The 23356-nt window shown below is 41.8% G+C and overlaps 1 protein-coding gene across 1 annotated transcript in view; it reads right to left on the minus strand.

The window, feature by feature from the left end:
* Nucleotides 1-6496: 6496 nt before the first annotated feature.
* The window catches only part of mtmr12 (myotubularin related protein 12), a 29456-nt gene continuing 12596 nt past the window's right edge, over nt 6497-23356 (minus strand). The window contains exons 7-16 of the mRNA XM_079516240.1: nt 22140-22263; nt 21615-21690; nt 21398-21495; nt 20695-20819; nt 19810-19888; nt 19636-19706; nt 17842-18011; nt 16730-16906; nt 13246-13401; nt 6497-10078 (exon numbers count right to left, since the gene is read on the minus strand). Coding sequence (XP_079372366.1) covers nt 9455-10078; nt 13246-13401; nt 16730-16906; nt 17842-18011; nt 19636-19706; nt 19810-19888; nt 20695-20819; nt 21398-21495; nt 21615-21690; nt 22140-22263 — 1700 coding nt within the window. The 3' untranslated portion in view covers nt 6497-9454. The remainder of the gene's footprint in view (nt 10079-13245; nt 13402-16729; nt 16907-17841; nt 18012-19635; nt 19707-19809; nt 19889-20694; nt 20820-21397; nt 21496-21614; nt 21691-22139; nt 22264-23356) is intronic.

A 23356-nucleotide genomic window follows, 5' to 3' on the forward strand; every position in this document is an offset into this window, starting at 1 on the left:
GTGTGTGTGCATGCAGTGTTGGAAAGTAACTTAAGTAACAAAAAAGTAAAGTACTTTCACATTTGAGTAATACATATTAGTTACTACTTTACAACAGTAACTCATTACTATTTTTCAAGAGCCTTTGGTGGTACTGTGGGCTTGAGTGTTTATATTCATCCCGTGCAGTGACGTAGAGTCTGTGGACCAGGGATCTCGGCCCCCATGAGGAATTGGACCTGAATATATATTCGCCTCGGTTCGTCCCGTTTGTGTCGCATCAGGTCGCGCCCGTTCGCGCAATTCTCGCTTGCATTGACTTTGTAATCGCGCTGCTCTAACCATCCAAGTCTGACACCTTAACACGTCTGTTTTCCTCACTGTCCGGGGCAGGGGGTGGTGGTGGGTGGACCGCGTTGCCTGTCCCTTGTACACATGCAGATCAGGCATTGAAATGCTAATCTGGGTGCTTAACCTGCCAGGTAGGTAAGGTATGCATGCATACAGTAGCCTACTGTACTCTGCTTCTTAGTAGATTAGTATATAGGCTATACAAGTTTGGCAGCACAGCCACCGTTCCTCTTTTTATACTTTTGTATAGCCTATGTGCAATGATGGGGGGCGGGGGCTGCGGGGGGGGGATTCATAATCCCCATGAGGATTATGAAAAGATTTCGTCCCTGATCCCGTGTGTTGTGGTTGTGGATGAGGATTTTAGCAGAAAAGGGGAAAAAAACTGATAATGTTGAAAATGCAAAGTAATAAAGTTGCTTTTCTCAGGGAGTAATATGTAAATATGATATTACTTTTTAAACAAAACAAGTAATATATTTCCGTTTTTGAGTAACTTCTTGCCCAACACTGAATGCACATATAAGTGAACATAGCAGGGGTGATGTGGGAAAAGTTCAACATTTTTATTGGGTTTAACATGTGATCCGTCGTGCTCCTCTAACCTGACCATTATATTATGCAATGTACGGTAGACTAGGAGTTAAGATTTCACCCAACAGTTAGTTCACTGGGCTATCCCTTTCTGCTGGGATATCCTGGATGAGTGGGTGGCTTCGGGATTCTGCTAATCTTCAAACTGGACTACGAGTGGGTTTAACTCCTGATCCCCAGATTACGTCCGTTCAGTCCATTCTCAAAGTTTCATGATGAATTTATGAATTTATGATGAATTCCTATTCTGTTCTTTGACTATATAGTAGTGTCTATCTGTACGTCTCTAAATGTTTTGATGAATTGAACATGGTGGACCCTCTTGTAAACAAGTGTAATGCTTAATTGGGTCGTCCACTCACAGTTAACAGTCTTTGTATTGAGTTTGTGCTTGAAATGTACTGTAATTCTGCAAACTGTTAATACATATTTCAATCAATCAATCAAAGATGTCCAAGGGTGCCTCCATGCAGCATTGCTGACGCAACACAAAGTAACATATCAATTAGCAAAAGCTGATTTATCTATTGCAATATATGTAGCATAGTGTTCACAATATACAGGCCATACTGAATATTTTAATCGGTTTTTATACTCATTTCCCATAGTATCGATACCATTAATATCATGCTCTCGTCTCTTATTAAATTAACTTTATTAGAAAGATAATTGAGTTACTTTTAAAGGCCTGATATAGTGATACTTCTTTAATCGCTCTGCAACGAAAATAACGCACCCACTACACCCACACCCACAGCCTTTAATTAATAACAAAAAATGTGGTATCGAAAGTTGTATCGAATATTAATATTTATCAAGTTTAGTTTTTTATCAAAGTTAGAAATCCCATTATTGTGACAAGTTACTGAAGCAGAATTACATGGACATACATATTAAATTGGCAGGGTTGGGCAATAACTGACTACACTTTCTGTGAGCTAGACAGGAAGAAATACAGGCAAATTCTAATCATTGGCTGCTGAAGCTGTTAGAAAGCATTGCTCCGGCCTGGGCCGTGGCTCAGCGGTCCAGGCACCTTGGCTGGTAATCCAGTCTGGCAGTGTGCCGCGGGTTCGACTCCCGATCCCGACGGCCTTTATTGCATGTCATCCCCCCATCTCTCTCCCCATTTCCTGTCAGCCTACTGTCTGTCCCTTCATAAAAAATATAAAATAAAGGCGAACGCCACAAAAAAACATTAAAAAAAAAAAGAAAGCATTGTGCTCCTTGTGTCACAGAGCTCAGCATAGACGCAGTGCAGTGACAAACTTGTTTGGCCGTGCACCCCCTGTTACCTCCTGGCCTATAGCTGACGCACCCCCAACGCTCAGTCTCGTATTTGGCCAAAAATTATACATTTTTTTAATATGATTATGGCAAATAATCACAGAATGTCACTGCACTGAGAGACATGCAGCTGCTGTATACTCCCGCCGCTGCTCTATACATCTCCTTACAACAGTGTTTTATGGGATTTTGCCATTTTGTGTTAAATAACACCATAAAACCACCATTACCCTTTTCATGTCACTCACCCCCCTAGAGGGTCTTCTCGCACCACAAGGGGTGCACGCACCACAGTATGGGAATCCCTGGAATGATACCATATGCCATGCAAGAAATGGGGGTAACTCATGACAGCCTAGAGATAGTCAAGAAGCCATGAGATTGCCTTCTTGTCTCAAAGACCCCTTTGTAATAAATAAAACAAAATTATACTGTGCTTTTTTTAGTACACAAAGTCGCTTTACAACAAAACTAAACTAAACTTTATTAGGAAGACAACAGTTACATTTTTACAAGGAAACAAAACATTTAGGATCTGAATTAAATCTGGGAATCAGGGAAAGCGAGTCTGAAAAGGTGGGTTTTGAGGGAGGCTTTAACAGGCCAAGGGGGGGGGGGGGCTTAGATGTGAGGTGGGAGTGAGTTCCAAAGGGAGGGAGCTGAGAAAGCACCGTCACCCCAGATGGGGTTTATTTTTTTGTTTAGAGGACGGAAGTCCAAGAGGTTGGCAACTTGGCATCACCAGACCTGAGGGAGCGTGGCATTTGTGGGCACCTACTGTAGGCTGCTAATGCCGCCTGACAGCGTGTCGCGGGTTTGATCCTGACGACCTTTGCTGCGCGTCATTCCCCATCTCTCTCTCCCCATTTCCTGTCAGTCTACTAAACTATCTCTATCAATAAATGCAGAAAAAGTCCCCAAAATATATTTAAAAAAACGCAACACGCAAAATAAAGGTCCATGATCTATCAACAAAGACTTAATACAGTGCATCTGTAGAGGTATATGCCAGGATGTTTTTGTAAGGATAATTGTATTTTAACAACTGTAAGTGCCAAAGCAAAATGTTCTATTGTAAAATGCAAATGTTGAGATGACTCCTTCCCCGCCAAGGACTACTTAGGACGACCTACATTTATGGTCACAGTATGCCAAGGACGACATTGGACGAAAATGTACTTTTATACTGAAAAAAAAAAATTGTAAAAATGTGAACGCACCAGTTAAATTCCATCCAGGTCCCGGCCTATAGCAGATTGAAAAAACTCATTGCATTGGAATTGAGCTCAAATTGAGTAGATCATACAAAACATCAATGTTTTTGGTTAATAAAAATAATTGGCGACCTCGTTGGACCGTTTCAGCTGTTGTGATCACTGACAAGGTATCTAGGGTGCACCCCTGAAATGCTTCAGTGTTCCCGGAAGTGCTTCAATTTTGTTGGTCTCGCTTCTTAAAGACGCTGCATAGGGCTAAAAACCGCAGCGCTCTGAGCCTTTTAGAGCCATTTAGTGGCGGCAGGGAAGGAATATTCAGTGATTTCACTTAATTCAAATATCAATTAATTTTGGGATTATACTCCCTACTATAGTGTGCTGACGTGACCATATAAGGAGTTCCTCCCTGTCCCCAGTTAACCCCTTGGGTTAAAAAAACCTTAGATTTAGTTTTTGGCTAGGGTTAGCCAGCCTTCATCCAATCAGAATGAGAGGGGCCTTCCTCCAATCATGATCGAGTGGGGGCGGGCCTTGGTGCACGTGCTGTTGGCCTGTTAGCGCAGGCACACTTCAGAGTCACCAAGATGCCAAAAGCCGCGAGCGGCAGGCGTCTCTTCCGGGTTTTTAGACAGCTGGTGGATGGAAATTAAGCTCCACCCACGCGGCAGAATGCCGCGGGGGCAAGCGCTTCCGGGAATCTGGCCGACGTGGCCGCACATGGACTCCCAAGTGTGCTTACACCCAGTGTCCCCCCAATGTAGAGCGTGTGCATGTGCACATCTTGTTACCGGGGCGGACTGGTTTTTTTTTCCAAATCACCCAAATCACTGAATGCTCCTTTAAAGAGAGAGCATTTGTGAAGCTCATTTTTGGTGACCGCATCCATTGTTTTAAGGTGCAATCTTTTCAACGTTTGCTTAGATTACAATTGTTTTGCAATCTAAGAGATCACTTATTACAAAACCTGCAATGCAACTTGTATTCAGTAATACATACACTACATCTTAATGTGAGTATAGAGCAATCTTTTATTCCAAAGTTGTCATGACAAATCTACAAATCTGCATTGAGATTTAACATTGTTGACGCCATCCGATGCATTTAGATGCTCATACAATGTGCAGTATAACAGATTAAGCATAGAACAGTATCAGTATTCTACATCAGTAGTGCAGTGAAAATATATATTTTTATATATATATATATATATCAAGATTCATAAAAAACAAAAAGTGACTATTTTATCGAACACCAGTAGCAAACAACAGTACATCTTTGCCTCCCTATTTTCAGTGGGCCTAAAAGCTTAAGGCAGACAAGACAGCATTAGTTTAGCATGTTTTATACTTTGTCGTGCGGCGGTATTGCATCGCAGCGACGACGATGTGTCGCGAGCTTGTATATTGGCTATTCCACAACGGCTCATGGTGCCGTCGTACACCGTTGCATAAATTAAAAAGTTAGGCAGCAGTAAGGTTGGTCCACTTCAAAAGAAACGTTCTCATATGCTTACCTCCACACAGCTTCGTTTTACATTAAGTGCATAAAGTGTCTGTGTCACAAGAACACATCATTGGTTTCACTGAGAGTGCGAAGACATTTTGAAACATGAGGTGATATAATCTACACATCACAAACTCCTCCTAATTCACGCACCTACAACTGTAACCATCAGTCGTAAATGTGGGGAGGTTGGTTTCAAGATCAAAACAGCCCGTTTCCTAAACCACAGTGTTCAAGACACTGCTTATTAACATGTATGAAACAGCTTATCAAATCATCTTTTTACGGGCATATTCATCATATGATAAATGAAATCTGAGATATACAAGATAAACACAACTCAAGCCAGCTGAGACTATACTCATTCTACTTACTTAACCAATACTGAATTCTGATTCTTTAAGTATAGCATTCAGGTTGACTTTTAAAACAGAATTACATTTAAACCAAAATTAGATTCCCCCCAAATACAGTAGCCTATATAGCATCACTTCCATATGCTAGATCCTATTAGTTATTTACAGTGTAAAGTTTTGTTCATTTGTGAATAATAACCATTCAAATATTATCCCCCTAAAACAAAAAACATTGTGGATGTAATAATCATAAACCATCCAATCTTCTGCACCATGTAAAAAGGATACATTTATCAAAATAACTTCCATATTAAAATAGCCTGGAATCTTAGAGCGCAACAAAAAATAGCTTACCCGTAGCTTTTGAAATATGCAGACCATGTATGCTTTACAATGTAAAGTTTACATGAACATAACATCTTTATAAAGGTTCTCTATAAGCGTATGTCTTTTCAAACTCCTGTATTAACCACTTAAACCCTGCATTGACCGGAGGCCCCCAGGGGTCTATACGAGGTCCCCTCCTTTTTTCCCCTCCACATCAAATATCGTTAGTGAAAGTAGCTGATCGACAAACATCCGTCGAAACAAGCTCACAGTGGTGTGAGCTTGTTTCGAAGGATGTTTGCTCCAGTCCAGAAGAGAGACGCTAACGTTCTTATGGTTAGGATTATAGAAATAAAGGTAATGGGTCGGTCGCACACACCAAGACTGCATTTTAACTTTTATTCTTCCATGATGGATCAATTACAGACGTTTCGGCCGAAACGTCTGTCATTGATCGATCATGCAAGAATAAAAATCCAACCTTCATCAGTGTGGATGGAATAGTGATTAATGGATAGAAGTCTATCATTTTGATCACTTGAAAACCCTGTCAAGTTAAGTGTGATTATTGTTGTGGCCAGCAGATGGCTCTGCAATTTATTTTCCAATTATGTGTCTTGGACAGTGTCTCTTTAAATCAAGCTGCATCTAAGCTCTCCCTCTCTAGAGGGAAAAAGAGAAGTCTTTGAATAAAATAATGTATACTGACAAAGTGAGTATCATTCTGATGGAAATGCCAAGATCCTAAATCATATCCCACCTGGCTGAACATTCAGCGATAAATAAAAATACAATTTTATATATATATATATTCTCTTTTATGTTTTTCTTTTCCTTTTTCTTCTTCTTCAGGAGTCAGGACAGATCCCTGGGGGATGTGAGTATAGAGCAATCTTTTATTCCAAAGTTGTCATGACAAATCTACAAATCTGCATTGAGATTTAACATTGTTGACGCCATCCGATGCATTTAGATGCTCATACAATGTGCAGTATAACAGATTAAGCATAGAACAGTATCAGTATTCTACATCAGTAGTGCAGTGAAAATATATATTTTTATATATATATATATAATATATATCAAGATTCATAAAAAACAAAAAGTGACTATTTTATCGAACACCAGTAGCAAACAACAGTACATCTTTGCCTCCCTATTTTCAGTGGGCCTAAAAGCTTAAGGCAGACAAGACAGCATTAGTTTAGCATGTTTTATACTTTGTCGTGCGGCGGTATTGCATCGCAGCGACGACGATGTGTCGCGAGCTTGTATATTGGCTATTCCACAACGGCTCATGGTGCCGTCGTACACCGTTGCATAAATTAAAAAGTTAGGCAGCAGTAAGGTTGGTCCACTTCAAAAGAAACGTTCTCATATGCTTACCTCCACACAGCTTCGTTTTACATTAAGTGCATAAAGTGTCTGTGTCACAAGAACACATCATTGGTTTCACTGAGAGTGCGAAGACATTTTGAAACATGAGGTGATATAATCTACACATCACAAACTCCTCCTAATTCACGCACCTACAACTGTAACCATCAGTCGTAAATGTGGGGAGGTTGGTTTCAAGATCAAAACAGCCCGTTTCCTAAACCACAGTGTTCAAGACACTGCTTATTAACATGTATGAAACAGCTTATCAAATCATCTTTTTACGGGCATATTCATCATATGATAAATGAAATCTGAGATATACAAGATAAACACAACTCAAGCCAGCTGAGACTATACTCATTCTACTTCCTTAACCAATACTGAATTCTGATTCTTTAAGTATAGCATTCAGGTTGACTTTTAAAACAGAATTACATTTAAACCAAAATTAGATTCCCCCCAAATACAGTAGCCTATATAGCATCACTTCCATATGCTAGATCCTATTAGTTATTTACAGTGTAAAGTTTTGTTCATTTGTGAATAATAACCATTCAAATATCATTCGTAATTATCCCCCTAAAACAAAAAACATTGTGGATGTAATAATCATAAACCACCCAATCTTCTGCACCACGTAAAAAGGATACATTTATCAAAATAACTTCCATATTAAAATAGCCTGGAATCTTAGAGCGCAACAAAAAATAGCTTACCCGTAGCTTTTGAAATATGCAGACCATGTATGCTTTACAATGTAAAGTTTACATGAACATAACATCTTTATAAAGGTTCTCTATAAGCGTATGTCTTTTCAAACTCCTGTATTAACCACTTAAACCCTGCATTGACCGGAGGCCCCCAGGGGTCTATACGAGGTCCCCTCCTTTTTTCCCCTCCACATCAAATATCGTTAGTGAAAGTAGCTGATCGACAAACATCCGTCGAAACAAGCTCACAATGGTGTGAGCTTGTTTCGAAGGATGTTTGCTCCAGTCCAGAAGAGAGACGCTAACGTTCTTATGGTTAGGATTATAGAAATAAAGGTAATGGGTCGGTCGCACACACCAAGACTGCATTTTAACTTTTATTCTTCCATGATGGATCAATTACAGACGTTTCGGCCGAAACGTCTGTCATTGATCGATCATGCAAGAATAAAAATCCAACCTTCATCAGTGTGGATGGAATAGTGATTAATGGATAGAAGTCTATCATTTTGATCACTTGAAAACCCTGTCAAGTTAAGTGTGATTATTGTTGTGGCCAGCAGATGGCTCTGCAATTTATTTTCCAATTATGTGTCTTGGACAGTGTCTCTTTAAATCAAGCTGCATCTAAGCTCTCCCTCTCTAGAGGGAAAAAGAGAAGTCTTTGAATAAAATAATGTATACTGACAAAGTGAGTATCATTCTGATGGAAATGCCAAGATCCTAAATCATATCCCACCTGGCTGAACATTCAGCGATAAATAAAAATACAATTTTATATATATATATATTCTCTTTTATGTTTTTCTTTTCCTTTTTCTTCTTCTTCAGGAGTCAGGACAGATCCCTGGGGGACCGTGGTCAACAAAGTATGCATGGTTTAAGTCCATACTATAGCTTCCCTTTTACAAACCTGCAATTTGCTCTAATGGCTCTTTTTTAGTTGCATATTAGCTTTTCTGTTGTTGCATATTTGGTCATTTGGCTCCTATAATACAGAAAGCAGCAGAAGGAGGGGAAATGGGCAAATGGCTTTGTTTCCTGATAGAAACACGCAGATATCATACATAGATTAGGGGGGAGGAGTCCTTTACACAGTTCATAGCAAGGTTTTGAAGAGATTCCATGTTTCTCATCTTAGGTGCTACTCCAAAAGAATGTCATCTCACTTCTGTCCATTCAACAATGCCAACATATAGATTGTTACCATGGCATTACCCTCTCCTTTAGTGGTCCCACAGTGCATCCATACACAGTGTTTAAGGTTGATCTAATCGAATGCTCTCGGAAAGAGTCTCAAAGCTCAGAAAATAAAAAATCTCCCTTTTATGTACCCGGCTGCACTTATTTGCATATTTCCTGGGGCACAAGCGGTATAGCTTTAGCCATCGGTTCTAAGGCAGTATAATTCTTACGTTTGGGTCACTGGGAATAAAATAAAATTAAGAGACTTTGAAACAACCCAATGGTAGACTGTTGAGTGTTGGTCTATTAGACCACTGGTTCTCAATGTGACCCCCAGGGGCCTTTGAGGGGGGGGGGGGGGGGGGCTCTCCAGCAAAATGACAAACATGTAAGCTCCATTTCTTTTTTTCACCTGTAAAAAATGCCTCGTTTTGACGCAGTGTGAGCTTGTAGATCGTTTTTTTTGTTGAAAAATCGTCACACATCATCTTGTATGGGTGCCTGGCACAAAATCTCGTCAATTGAAGGGGTCCTTAACATGAAAATGTCTGAGGAACCACTCTCGTCAGACGATGGATTCGGGATCGGCGTCGTCCTCTTTGTCTGCGAGGTTCCCCGACGCCATGAGGCTCTGCAGCACGCTGGTGGGAATGGCCGGCTTGTAGGACCAGTTGTGTTTCAGCGTGGTGAAGGGGAAGGACGACGACATGCGTACGGAGGACCTGCTGCCGCCCGTCTGGGGCCCCGTCGACGTGCCCGTCCTGGCCCTGATGGCTCTCTGCTGCTGCTGGTTGGAGGAGGAGAAGGAGGAGCCGCCATGGCGCTCCAGCCGCCTCTGCAGCTCGCGCACCTCGCCCTGCAGCTCCGACACCTTGCCGAGGACGGTGACGGCACCGCCGCCGAAGATCTGCACCTCCTGGATCCAGCGGAGGTAGCGCTGCAACCAGACCCGCACGGACGGACCGTCCAGGCAGGGCAGGATCAGGCCGTGGTGGTCCAGGGGCTTGCGCTGCCACGTCTCGTAGAACTCCCGGGTGGCGGAGGAGGGGTGCGGCGTCTCCGGGGACAGCATCCAGCGGCTGATCCGCTTGACGCGCAGCATCTTCTTGAGGCTGTCGGCTTCGTCTTTGAAGAAGCCTTTCTTTGGCGGAGTCTTGCAGGCGGTGGGCAAGGACAGCTGCCTCTGGTGCTGCATGTCATTTCATGATGCAAAGGACACATAATGTCATGTTTTGGCAATGGCAACTATGAAATGGAAACTTTCAGGATTTCTTATTGTTTCTGCTGGGCAGAAACCTCTTTTTGTGTTTATTTTATTTTTCTTGCAAAATAATACCCTACTTGATCATTGAATGTCACAGAAACGCATCAAAAGCAGCAGATCCACAAACTCGAAACGTGGCACAAATTTGAATCCTGAAATGTAATCGTTTTGGACATGAGGTTTCCACCAGACAGAGATATAAGTCTATCCTAGAAGACAAGAAGCTGGCAATATCCTTCTTAAATAAAGAATGCAAACATCTTAGTGAATTACTAGTGAAACTGATGGTGGACACCTGGCCAATGGCATACTTTACATTCAGCAATATTAACAGCAAGCAATATATCAATTTATGAGTTAATTTAATTCAATAATCGGATATACGACACAATATAACCAGGCTAATTTTTGATGTCTTCAGAAAAGGATTGGTAAGGTGCTTTAAGTGATTTTTGTTTTGTAATTATTTTAAAACTCTAAATTGTGATAGTATTCATTGTTTGCTCAGTAACAGGAGTCTCCCCGTCTCTCCAGCTCTTTTATAAAGTAAAATACATTTTCAGGTGGGCTACCAATTTCAACCAATCAACACATTTAACCAATACGAGCTTATATTTGGTTTAAATTCCAATTTTGTCTGCACACATTGCAGTTTATCCTGCATGAGTTTGCCTATCCTGTATGAGCTCTCCTGATTGGATGAAATTGGTATCCTGAACATGTATGTTCTGTCTACTATAGTGTGTACCAAAATCTCCTGGAGGGGGCGTCAACATATGCGTGGTAGCGGCCGCCATACTTGTTGGCTTGTCTGGTTTGTTTACATTGAGCGACTATCAGGTGTGCTTGTATACGTTCTTTTTTTAAACTAACCTCACAATGGTGCAGACTTGCTCAGTAAATAAGTGCCACAGCAGGTCACGTCGAGGGAATGAGCCAGAAAACGGAATTAGATTTTCAGCTTTCCAGCATGGAGACAGCATCAAGGAACCCAGACTGACGAGTTTACAAAAAGACGTAGAATGGCTTGGATCTCGGCTGTACGGCGCACGGGCGCAGAGACATAACGTTCAACAAAGTATCTAAGCACAGCCGTGTTTGTTCACAACATTTTCCTTGTCCTTGTAATGTATTTGGGCCTGACGTTCTTTCTATCCATCCTGGTGTTGGTTCACTATGTTGTCGCCAAGAACGAGCTCAATATTTACAAAAACATACCACCGTCACTCTATTCTGAGTGATGTGGGCTAAAATTGAATGCCCACGAGAGGGCCGTCCCTAGCTTTTCAGACGCCGCCCACCTCTTGGTGACGTACACGTTTTCACACGCTATAGAGCTGGAGAAACATGGAGACACCTGTTACTGAACAAACACTATCAGTGATTGCTTTGGGTTGGGCATATAGAGCTATTTAATACTAAACCAATATCACTTGCGCAACTCTTGCGCAACTTTAATTGGGCTACCAATTTCAACCAATCAACACATTTAACCAATACGAGCTTATATTTGGTTCAAATTCCAATTTTGTCTGCACACATTGCAGTTTATCCTGCATGAGTTTGCCTATCCTGTATGAGCTCTCCTGATTGGATGAAATTTGTATCCTTAACATGTATGTTCTGTCTACTATAGTGTGTACCAAAATCTCCTGGAGGGGGCGTCAACATATGCGTCACGTGGTAGCGGCCGCCATACTTGTTGGTTTGTCTGGTTTGTTTACATTGAGCGACTATCAGGTGTGCTTGTATACGTTCTTTTTTTAAACTAACCTCACAATGGTGCAGACTTGCTCAGAAAATAAGTGCCACAGCAGGTCACGTCGAGGGAATGAGCCAGAAAACGGAATTAGATTTTCAGCTTTCCAGCATGCAGACAGCATCAAGGAACCCAGATTGACGAGTTTACAAAAAGACGTAGAATGGCTTGGATCTCGGCTGTACGGCGCACGGGCGCAGAGACATACCGTTCAACAAAGTATCTAAGCACAGCCGTGTTTGTTCACAACATTTTCCTTGTCCTTGTAATGTATTTGGGCCCGACGTTCTTTCTATCCATCCTGGTGTTGGTTCACTATGTTGTCGCCAAGAACGAGCTCAATATTTACAAAAACATACCACCGTCACTCTATTCTGAGTGATGTGGGCTAGAATTTAATGCCCACGAGAGGGCCGTCCCTAGCTTTTCAGACGCCGCCCACCTCTTGGTGACGTACACGTTTTCACACGCTATAGAGCTGGAGAAACATGGAGACACCTGTTACTGAACAAACACTATCAGTGATTGCTTTGGGTTGGGCATAAAGAGCTATTTAATACTAAACCAATATCACTTGCGCAACTCTTTAATTCAAACGGCAACAGAAACCTGTGCGGCCATGATTATAAGACCTACATTTCCATGTCATGTGTTACATCTAGAGACATCCTCCAAAAACAAAACAATGTTTGTTTAAATGTAGGTAGAACACGTGTATAGACCAAGATGGCTGGCTCATTATGTAGGTTGTTTCTGATAATACGGTGTCTTAAATTACCTCAAGAACCAATATGTTTTACCGGTATTTGTCACTGATTTACAGGTACAAGCAGTGAAATGTTGTTGGGACTTGTCACTGCAGATTGTGCTACAATAAAAATGTATACAAATATACAGTTATAGGGCAGTATGCTAATACTTAGGGACTTAGTAGTAATCTAAAGGAGTCTTGGATTCATGGAGATTTTTGTTTTTGTGGCATTCCTAAGCCAATAATTGGATGACCGGAGTCTCCTGCAGAGTTTCTATACTGACCAATGACCCGTTGCCAAATTATTGGCTTCGGAATGCGACGAGAACTAAAAAACTCCCCATTAATTCAAGGCGTCATGGGGTGTCTAATTGATAGACAATAAGTAATGTTTCGGGTGAACTAGCCCTTTAACATAATCAGCAGTGTTTCCGTGTGCAGTTATTTTCACACAAAAAAAAGAAGCAATTCACCCAAATGTGCAAAGTGACCATGCGCAGATGCACAAAGCAACATGATCAATCAATGTGCAGGTGTCACGTACACACGTGTAGCATGAGCAGCATTTCTCAGACAAATTACCGTAGGTCGTGATCTTTGCACGGACTTGACGTGCTTGGGCTTCTCAGTGTACAGGGGGTTAAGGAAGAGGTCCTGGGCCCGGCAGTCGAATTGCACCGACCAGTCCCACACCGTGGGACAGTTCAATGGGTCCCTTTGTGAGTGTGGCGACTCAGCCTGCCAAGACAAGCAAGGGTGGGGGGGAGGGGGGAAGTTAGGGCTTTAGTTTAAAAGACTGCAGGATTTCATTCAACATTCTCTGAACCAGTGAAAATAGCCAATCTACAAGCTCACAAGGCGTTGTGAGACGTAACGTCTTTGATAGATAATATCATGTATATATTTATATATATATATATATTTTTTTTTTAATAATTAAAAATAATCAAGTACGTTATACAACCGTTTATTTTTTCATGCCATTGTATTTGTCATATTTCTGCACCCTCAGAAATGCAGCATAAATAGATCATGTCTACAATGTGCGGTACATCCTTGTACTACTGATCCACATAGGGATCAATGAAACAGGGATTAGGGCAGTGGTTCTCAAACTTTTGACTCTCTTTTACTCTCTTCTGAAAATAGCAGATCTACAAGCGCACACACACACACACTTGTAGATCGACTATTTTCACTAATCATAATTGTTATTTTTATTTATGGAATTTCTTAGATTTGTTTGTTTTAAAATGTATAAAGTTCTTTAAAAATAATTAAAAAAAACTAAATCTTTTGAAATGTATATATTTTTTCAAATGTAGGTAAAATAAAATGGGATTTTCACTTGGTCCATGACCCACAAATGGGTCCGGACCCACTGTTTGGGAAGTATATGCCTTGCTCAATGGCACGTCACAGAACTGAACCGGGTTCTTCTATTTGGAGGTGTATTCACTGCATGTCACCGCCAGGCAGAAACCTTCTATTTGGAGGTGTATTCACTGCATGTCACCGCCAGGCAGAAACCTCCTATCTCCATTATCACAACATTTTTGTTTTTTCTCCCCTTAATTAACATTTTGTGCCCAAAACGTCTGTGGACATCCTGGGTATTACCGCACGTGCATAGCCCAAGACGTCTGTGGACGTCTTTGATTTTTTATTTAAAAAAAAATCAGAAAAATCAAAACACTTTTTTTTAACACGTGGTGCCAAAGTTTGTGTTTTCGCCATTGAGAATGCATTTGGCGTTTAAATTAAATAACTCAGAAACTATAAAACATTTCAAAGTAAAAAGTTCCAGCATGTGTCTCCACAGTCAGCTGAATTATAAAAAATGTGAATGGATTTTCTAGGTGAAAGTGATTTTGGGCAGTTTTGCGTGGGCTCTCAATGTGTTAATTTTAATGCCCTATGTCATACAACAGCATCAAGCAAAAGTATTTGGATAAAGGTGAATGTCGTTAAGCGTGTCTGTGGGTTTTGTACATATAGCTCGTGACTAAATAAATCGTCTGTCGGTGAAAACCTCATATGTCCAAAACTGTTGAAATAGCAAATGTGTATCAGATCCACAAGCTCGAAACGCAGCGCAGATCTGCTACTTTTGATGCTTATGTGTGAAGATGTAGGATGAACAAGCTGGGCATTCATTGTTGAAAAAACAAACACAAAAAGTTAAAATATGCCCGACAGCAAAAAAAAAAGAAGATAACAGCTTCTTTTATCCCATTTCCTGAAGAGTTCACGGTTTTGGACATACAAGGTTTCTCCCCGACAGCGATGCTATTTTATATATAAATGAGTACAGTAAGCGTCACACAGCTGGCCCTACGGTGCCTTCCACAGTAACGCTCTGTGTTGCATAATGCAGTGTACAGTACAGTGGTCTACAGTGCTTCTCAGAGACGTGGGAGAATAGTGGTCGCTTGTGCTGCGGTGGCAGACTAGCCAGTCACTACTTGGCCATGTTTAGTGGCACTGTGCAAGCAGCAGTTAACAAAAAGCACAGTTCCAATCTTTACATACATGCAACGCAAACGTTAGCAGAAGTGTCTCTAGCCACAGAGAGCTACATTGTGGTGCACTTTTACATATACAGTACAGTAGTAGAGCAGTGGTTCTCAAACATGTTTGTCTCGGGTCATGCCTGTAAATAACCTTTTCATCCAAGGCTCACCTGAATTACATTGTTACTTTATAGAACCTTACATTTGTGTCATATTACGGTATATGTAAATATGTAGATCTGCCATTTTTGGTGAAGGAGGTTTGATGGTCCGTCTTACTAAGTATAGAGGGTTGAAGTGGTTAAACTGAAGTGATATCGATACGTTCCAAATATTATCCAAGTATTGAGCAGCACCCCTGGACTGTATGGTGCCACGGGTACCCACTTTGAGAAGCACTGGAGTTCAGTAGACCATGAGTGTTCAACAGGGGGAGAGTTATCACAGGGGGGACTGCCAAATCTTTGTGTGATTGAAACCTTTTAGTTTTTACTTTTTACACTAACCACTTTTGATGCAGTAAATGCCCTTATATATTAAAACGGTGTGGTCTCGTAAAATATAGTCCATAGCCAATATAAGCCATAATGCAATATTCTGTCAATAATTACACTATACTTGGTTACTGTGCTAAGTTGATCATGGTTGGTGAGAGACATGGCTCCAACATGTCCCTATGAGAAGCAAACACCTTCAGAAGTTCCCAGGGAAGTATACCTGTGGGCAGGCTTTGTTCTATACCTTTTGAGGCTCGGGTGAGGTGTTGAAGACACTTAGCATTCTTTTGTCTCAAGAAACCTTTTGAGGGACAATTTGTTTACCATGTGTTTTTCAATCTCTGTGAAGTTTCAGACTCCACCTCTGAATTCAATTCTGTACTATATCTTGTCATGTTGTCAATGTGAAAATCACTAGTGTTAGCTGGCTACGGTCAGTGCTGGGAGCTCCTGAGCTCCAGGCTCAGGGCCCACGGCAAAGCTCTCTGTCTTTGGTTTCAATAAATGGTCAACATGGATCTTCAGTTCATCTCTCTGCCTGCGTTTCTCGATCAGATGTAAGGTTTGCTTTAGATAGAGTTCAGTTTTCTCTACTTTAGTGAGTTTAGGGTTAGTTGGGTGTGAAAATACACCACAACGGTTACTTAAATCACTTTACGCTCAGCTGGGGGACCCACACAAAATCATGTGACCACACACAGGTCGGGAACCAGTGCAGTAGAGGAGTGGTTCCAAAACCTTTTAGCCTGTGACCCAAACGAAAGATTAGACGTTTACCAGGGACCCAAACTAGTGAAAATAGGAGATCGACAAGCACACAATGTGTCGCTTCGTCACCGCGTTGTGAGCTTGTAGGTCAGCTATTTTCACTACTTCTTAATCATTTGTTTTCTAATTTATGGAATTTCTTTGATTAAATTATGAAATTACTAAAATAAATATATATTATATAAATGTAGGAAAAATAATAATAAGACAGTGTTTTGGGAACCGGTGCAGTAGAGTGAGTGTGAGTGTGTGTGTGTGTGTGTGTGTGTGTGTGTGTGTGTGTGTTACCCGGAGGACAGTGGCTCTGTGGTGGTGGGTGTTGAACAGGAAGGTGCTGAACACGGGGACGTGGATGCTGTCGGACAGCACGGTCAGGTAGGTCTCAGAGAACTGGAAGGCCGGCGCGTGCTGGTGCAGCAGCTGCCACACACACTCCAGGAAGAGCAGGAACACTGGGGACGTGTTCTGCCATGCAGGGTGGGTGGGAGGAAGGAAGGAGAATCCAGTCACGCGTCAAAGTGTTGATTTCAACGGCACATTTTCATTTAGTTTTAAGGCCTATTCATACTCCAGTTTTAGGTGATAAGGTGCACCACCGAAAACTACAACATGACGTCACACCGCGGTGGTAAGCGACTCACCGCTCACCCAAACACATCTCTCTGAAAACTTATCAACTAAATGTTGATAAGTTTTAGTCGGCTAAATATGTGATTTTAGTGCACTAAATCTACAGTTGATTTAGTCGCCAAAAATCTATTTTTGGTGGGCCTTGATGGCGTCGCAATGGCAGATTTGACACTTGGTTGCATGCTGAAAATAGCCAATCTACAAGCTCACAACGCACCGCAGAAAGCTTGTAGAGCTGCTATTTTCAGAGCGCAACCAAGCGTAAAATGACTTGTCTTTTGGTTCTACTAGATCTCTTCTACACTAGTCCTTCCCTAACATTTTAGTCTAGTTTTTATTTGTTGACGAAATTGTCGACAGACATTTTGACATAGCTTCAGTGTCAGCAGTGCACATTACAAGCTCGTAGTGTGGTTCGAAGTGATGCGGTGCGAGCTTGTACATTTATGCTTGCTATTTATGAAAAATCTTGAAAGTGTTCAATCATTTTTAATTTCTAAATGACACACACACACACACACACACACACACACACACACACACACACACACACACACACACACACACACACACACACACACACACACACACACACACACACACACACACACACACACACACACACACACACACACACACACACACACACACACACACACACACACACACACACACACACACACACACACACACACACACACACACACACCTTAATGGGTTAAACCGCTTCTCCATAACTTAATTGTGTGTGGGATTTTTTCCCCTCGTACCTCTTTATCCTTGAGGTGCAGCTGGTTGCAGCGGTCCAGGAAGTTGTGTCCTCCCGCCACCCATTCCTTCTGGACCAGACTCTGGAAGCCTGGAAGAGTCCTGTAGAACGGGTCCAGCATCAGCTGCACCAGACTGGAGATGACGCAGCACAGGTCTGAACCACTCTCCTCTGAGCGCACGCACGCACACACACACACACACACACACACACACACACACCATTAGGCCCATCACAATTATGAGTGCCTGATCGCAAATATTTTAACTAATCGTCACAATCATTTCCAAAAAGAAAAAAAAAAGAGGTCCCAAGCCACTCAATGTGCCACGTTGAGCTTGCAGATCAAGTACTTCTTTTTAAAAAACAAAAACATGACTTTGTTTGCATTTTGTTTTGGCATGATCGTGACACTGACATCCCCAATGGTGTGGACGCCACACTGCATCAACTAGCACTATGGTGTGAAGACAGATGCCCTCACGCCACACTGCATCAACTAGCAGTATGGTGTGGACGCCACACTGCATCAACTAGCAGTATGGTGTGGACGCCACACTGCATCAACTAGCAGTATGGTGTGGACGCCACACTGCATCAACTAGCAGTATGGTGTGAAGACAGATGCCCTCACGCCATACTGCATCAACTAGCAGTATGGTGTGGACGCCACACTGCATCAACTAGCAGTATGGTGTGGACGCCACACTGCATCAACTAGCAGTATGGTGTGAAGACAGATGCCCTCACGCCATACTGCATCAACTAGCAGTATGGTGTGGACGCCACACTGCATCAACTAGCAGTATGGTGTGGACGCCACACTGCATCAACTAGCAGTATGGTGTGAAGACAGATGCCCTCATTTATCAAACTTGCTCAGACTGAAAAACGGGCGTATGCCAAGATCACCCAACATCCTGGATTTATCACTCCATCGTCACTTTGGTTTTCCTCTCATGGTCTTCCAGCCATATGTTTATAACTTCTAAAGTGCACATGTTTGCCGACTGTATAATTATGATAAAATGATCTTAGCGAACCAGCCTTTGATCAGTTTTCTCTGAGGTGTGCCCACCGGTAGCTGACCGGATGGTTCTTCAAACACAACCCCCTCGATCCTCAACCCCTCTCTGCCCACAATGTCCTGTCTTATACCCGTGGTTCTCAAAGTAGGGTTTGGGGACGCCCAGGGGGCCTTGTCCTTGCAAAACGATTTAATATAATATTTGTTTTTACATTTTAACAATGTAAATCTTGTATTGGGGTACCTGGCACATAATATTTTCAGATGGGGGTCCGTCGTCGAATACGTTCATTTGGGGGTCCTTGACATGAAAATGTTTGAGAACCACTGCTGTTGCTTTTCTGTTTTTAGTTGTTTTACTCTATGTCTTGATATATATATAAAAAGAGACATACTAAAGAGAACCACTGTTCTAATACTGTCCTATCCAGATCAAGTGTGAGTGAGTGAGTGAGTGAGTGTGTGTCTCGGATATCACCACCATATGCTGTTCTAAATGATGCTGGTGTTTCGCCATTAATGTATCTTGTACTATTCTGAATCCCTAGAATCCCATCCCTTTTCCCCCATAATGTACATTTTCTTTCCCCTTTTTACTTCCTTTATATGATGATTTCCTGTTTTTTCTTAGACACAAAGTTTTTGTATTGACTTGTAGTGCTTTCGTTTGAAATGTACCCATTCTACATACATAACAATACTGTGAAATAAAATGTTCAATCAATTATTTTATGTTAAATTTAAAATGTTAAATGATTAATAACCTACCGGTTATCAGGACATTGGTGTTTTCTGTTTCAAGGCACTCCACAACCTCCAGTGCTTTCTGAAGACACTGCCTGAAGCACATCAGCACACGTATTCAATACAACAAGTCCATATTCAATACAATATAGAAGAGAATTCAACAATTACATTGGGGGAGCTTTTGTTCTAGCGGACCTGATGATGTCCAGCCATCCACAGCTGTCTAATGATGAGAACCATTTCATATCGGACATCCAGAAGTCTGTTGTATTGTCTAAGAAAAGAAAGGGGAAGAAACAACAGGACATTAACCACCACAGTTGCACAGTAAGCTTTTTGAACTCTTGTTAGAACTCACCATTTCCTGTGTGCAAGACGCAAGACCAAACGTTTTGACAAATGACTAACAAGACCACAGCAATTAAACATATGGATACTGTCGGGTAGAAACCCGACGACAGTGTCGCCATATTTTCTTCTTTTCTTCAAAAGTGAATACCCTATTTTATCCTGTCATACAAAGATAGTGTCAATCACCATTCACCAGTAGCAGAAATAGCCATTCTACAAGCTCGCAACTGGCTTGTTCGCCTAACTGAGTCGTGTGATCTGGTTTAGAAGAAAGAAACTATAACGATAATGCAGTCACGCTACAAGTTAAGAATAAACAATGGACAAACCAAATGATTACCAAACTAAACACATTTTGAAAAATCATTTTGGTTCCGGTGACCTGATGACAAAGTAATCTCTGTTCCAGACTGGATCAAAAAACCAAAAATGGTATTGATCCCAGGCTAGGTTGGCACCACCAATGTGTGAGTAGCACTAAGATGTGCTCCACCTCAGGAATCCATCTCCCAGGTGCTTAGCACATTGAAAAGGAGACACCCTCATTCTAGGCCAATACCGACAACAAGCCACTCCGACCTACTTACTTACTTCACTTGGAAGAACACAGGTTATCTTTTTTGAAAATGACGGTTTTGGACATCCAAGGTTTCCACCCAACAGCGACAATATGTTTCTAATTGTGAACGTACACTGAAACGCTACTGGCAGACATCAAAGGGAACCCACCAATAAGGAAGAAGTGTTTGAACTTGCTGTAGGCCAGCTGGATGTCCTGGACAGTTGGCAGGGTATCAGACAGATCCTCTGTCTTCACTGAGAACAAGTAGTTGTGAGCCACTGCGGTCAGCATTCTGCACAGGAACAAAAACATGGACACATGACCACTTAGTCTTACAAGGACGACTTCACCCATTTCCAACCTCATCTTCATATAATAATAATAAACGTTATTTATAGTGCACCTTTCATGACAATGCAGCGTAAAGTGCTTTACAAAACAAATAAATATACACTTCTATAGGCCTATATATACAGTATATATATATTTTTTTAATATAATTGGTCCTCACTAATGCTCATTATGAGATGGGACTATTTCTGTCTACTCACTCTTAGTCTCAGAGCGGGCTATGGACAGTTCTGAAATATGCATACCAGTGACATCATCGGTAGGCAGGTTTGGTCAAACAACATTTAAATCATAATTCTTTTGATGCAAAGAACGCATGAAAGAAAGCAAGAACGCAAGAACAATTCGCATATATTTCAACATGTTAACTTTCCAGGAGAACAAGGCTGTATTTCAATTAGTTTGGAATCCCCGTCGATGATGTACACCACCTGTTTGGTCGTGCTTATTTTACTTGCCTTTAATTATTTTATTTTGTTTACACATTGTACACAAAGATATTATTTGGCACATTCGTACTTTTCCATATAAGCCTGTGCTATAGTGTCCTCCGGTAGAAGGGGCAGGGTCGATGTTTTGAAGAGCGCACATCCACTGTGATGGGACCAACACCACATCTGAAAGGACAAAGCAAGTCCAAACATCACCAAATGTCTGCACAGATGGGCCCAAGATGTAGCATGTCTCTCACTCTTTGCAGTGGAAAACTAATAGAACAGTGAAGAAGAGCACCTACTGGCAATCCCTTTCCGTGGAACTGACACATGTCTGCTTCAGTAACATGCGTTGGTACGATAAAGAACTGGGGCAAGCTGAAAGAAAGAAAGAGAGAAAGAAAGAAAGAAAGAAAGAAAGAAAGAAAGAAAGAAAGAAAGAAAGAAAGAAAGAAAACACATTAATATTCTTATACTATACCACTGTATACTATCTAACATTATTGTTATGCAATATTATATTATCTTACACGATTATATTTTGCTTCTAATTGTATTTGCCTGTATCTCCCTCTTTCTTGCCCCCCGACACGGTCGAGGCAGATGGCCGCCCACCCTAGAGTCTGCATGACGTTTCTTCCAGTTTTTCGTTACCACTGTCGCCAAATTGCTTGCTCAGAGTGGGATCTGTCGGGTCTCTGTTCTACATGTAAAGTGTCTTCAGACAATTTGTTGTGATTTGACACTTTAATCATTTGAATTGCGTTCCGTCTCTTGCACTAGAACTTGTGTATTTGACATTGACCACTTGTAAACTCTGAACTCACTCCGGCGAGAGCTCAAAGTTGTTGTTCTCTGTGACCAGGCGGCAGACACCCCTGCTTCTCTTCATGTCCAGATCCCAGTCCTCTGCACAGTCAAACATCATGGTCCTCTGTTTCCTCTGCTTCTCTGAAAACACAGCAAACACCGAATGATTTCACACACAGCATTATTAAGATACCATTCATGTAGACTCTACTCTACTTAATAATGCTATGTAAGAGCTGTGAGTGAAATGCAGAGTGTGATGTGTATTGTGTACACACTCACAGTCACAGTTGTGTGTCTGAGTGACCATGCCTGGACTGCTGAGCCACAAATAGACTAAATGTGACTGCATTCAAAAACAGTCGTTCTATCACTGGACGCCTTTCAGCCCAATTAGGCTGGCCTCACAATGGTGACATGTGAAACAATGTTTGTAACACATAGGGATGTGTTAGTCATTTTATTATGATCTAAATCAATATTTTAGTGTTTCATTAATCAAAGATTACATGGTTTGATGAAATGGCAATTATGTACTATACATGATGAGGACACGCAGCATGGCAGATAGTTATCTACAGTAGTAGATTAGATTGTGACAGCAAACCTCTGCCACATCCTAATGACAGTGGTGGTGGGATGGTCTCCATTTGCTCCACAAAGACTACATTTACACACGTTTGGCTCTACTGGGTTCCTGTAACAGTTTCACAACCAGGCATACATGCAGTCGTGGCTCCTCTACATCGCCTTCATCGACCTGTCCAAGGCGTTTGACACCGTAAATCGGAATCTCCTTTGGGACTTGTTGGGAAGGCTGGGGGTTCCGCCGAAGTTCCTCAACACCCTAAAACAACTGCACGATGGAATGCAAGCTTGCGTTCGCGTTGGAGGCCAGCAATCCCCCTCTTTCAATGTGAAAGTGGGGGTCAGGCAAGGCTGTGTCCTATCCCCTGTCATATTCAACCTCTTCCTCTCAGCAGTCACTCTCCTCTCACACCAAGCTCTGGAACCCACAGATGGCATCCACATACAGTTCCGGCTGGATGGCAGTCTTTTTAACATCCGGCGCCTCCAGGCCTTCACCAAAATCTCACAACAACACATCCTAGAACTTCAGTATGCTGACGACTGTGCTCTCCTTGCCCACACGCCAGATTCACTACAGCGTGCACTTAATGTGGTCTCATCCACATATAGTGCCCTAGGACTCAAGGTCAATATTGCTAAAATC

The sequence above is a fragment of the Electrona antarctica genome (assembly GCF_951216825.1).
Source record: "Electrona antarctica genome assembly, chromosome: 12".
NCBI classification, from domain to species: Eukaryota; Metazoa; Chordata; class Actinopteri; order Myctophiformes; family Myctophidae; genus Electrona; species Electrona antarctica.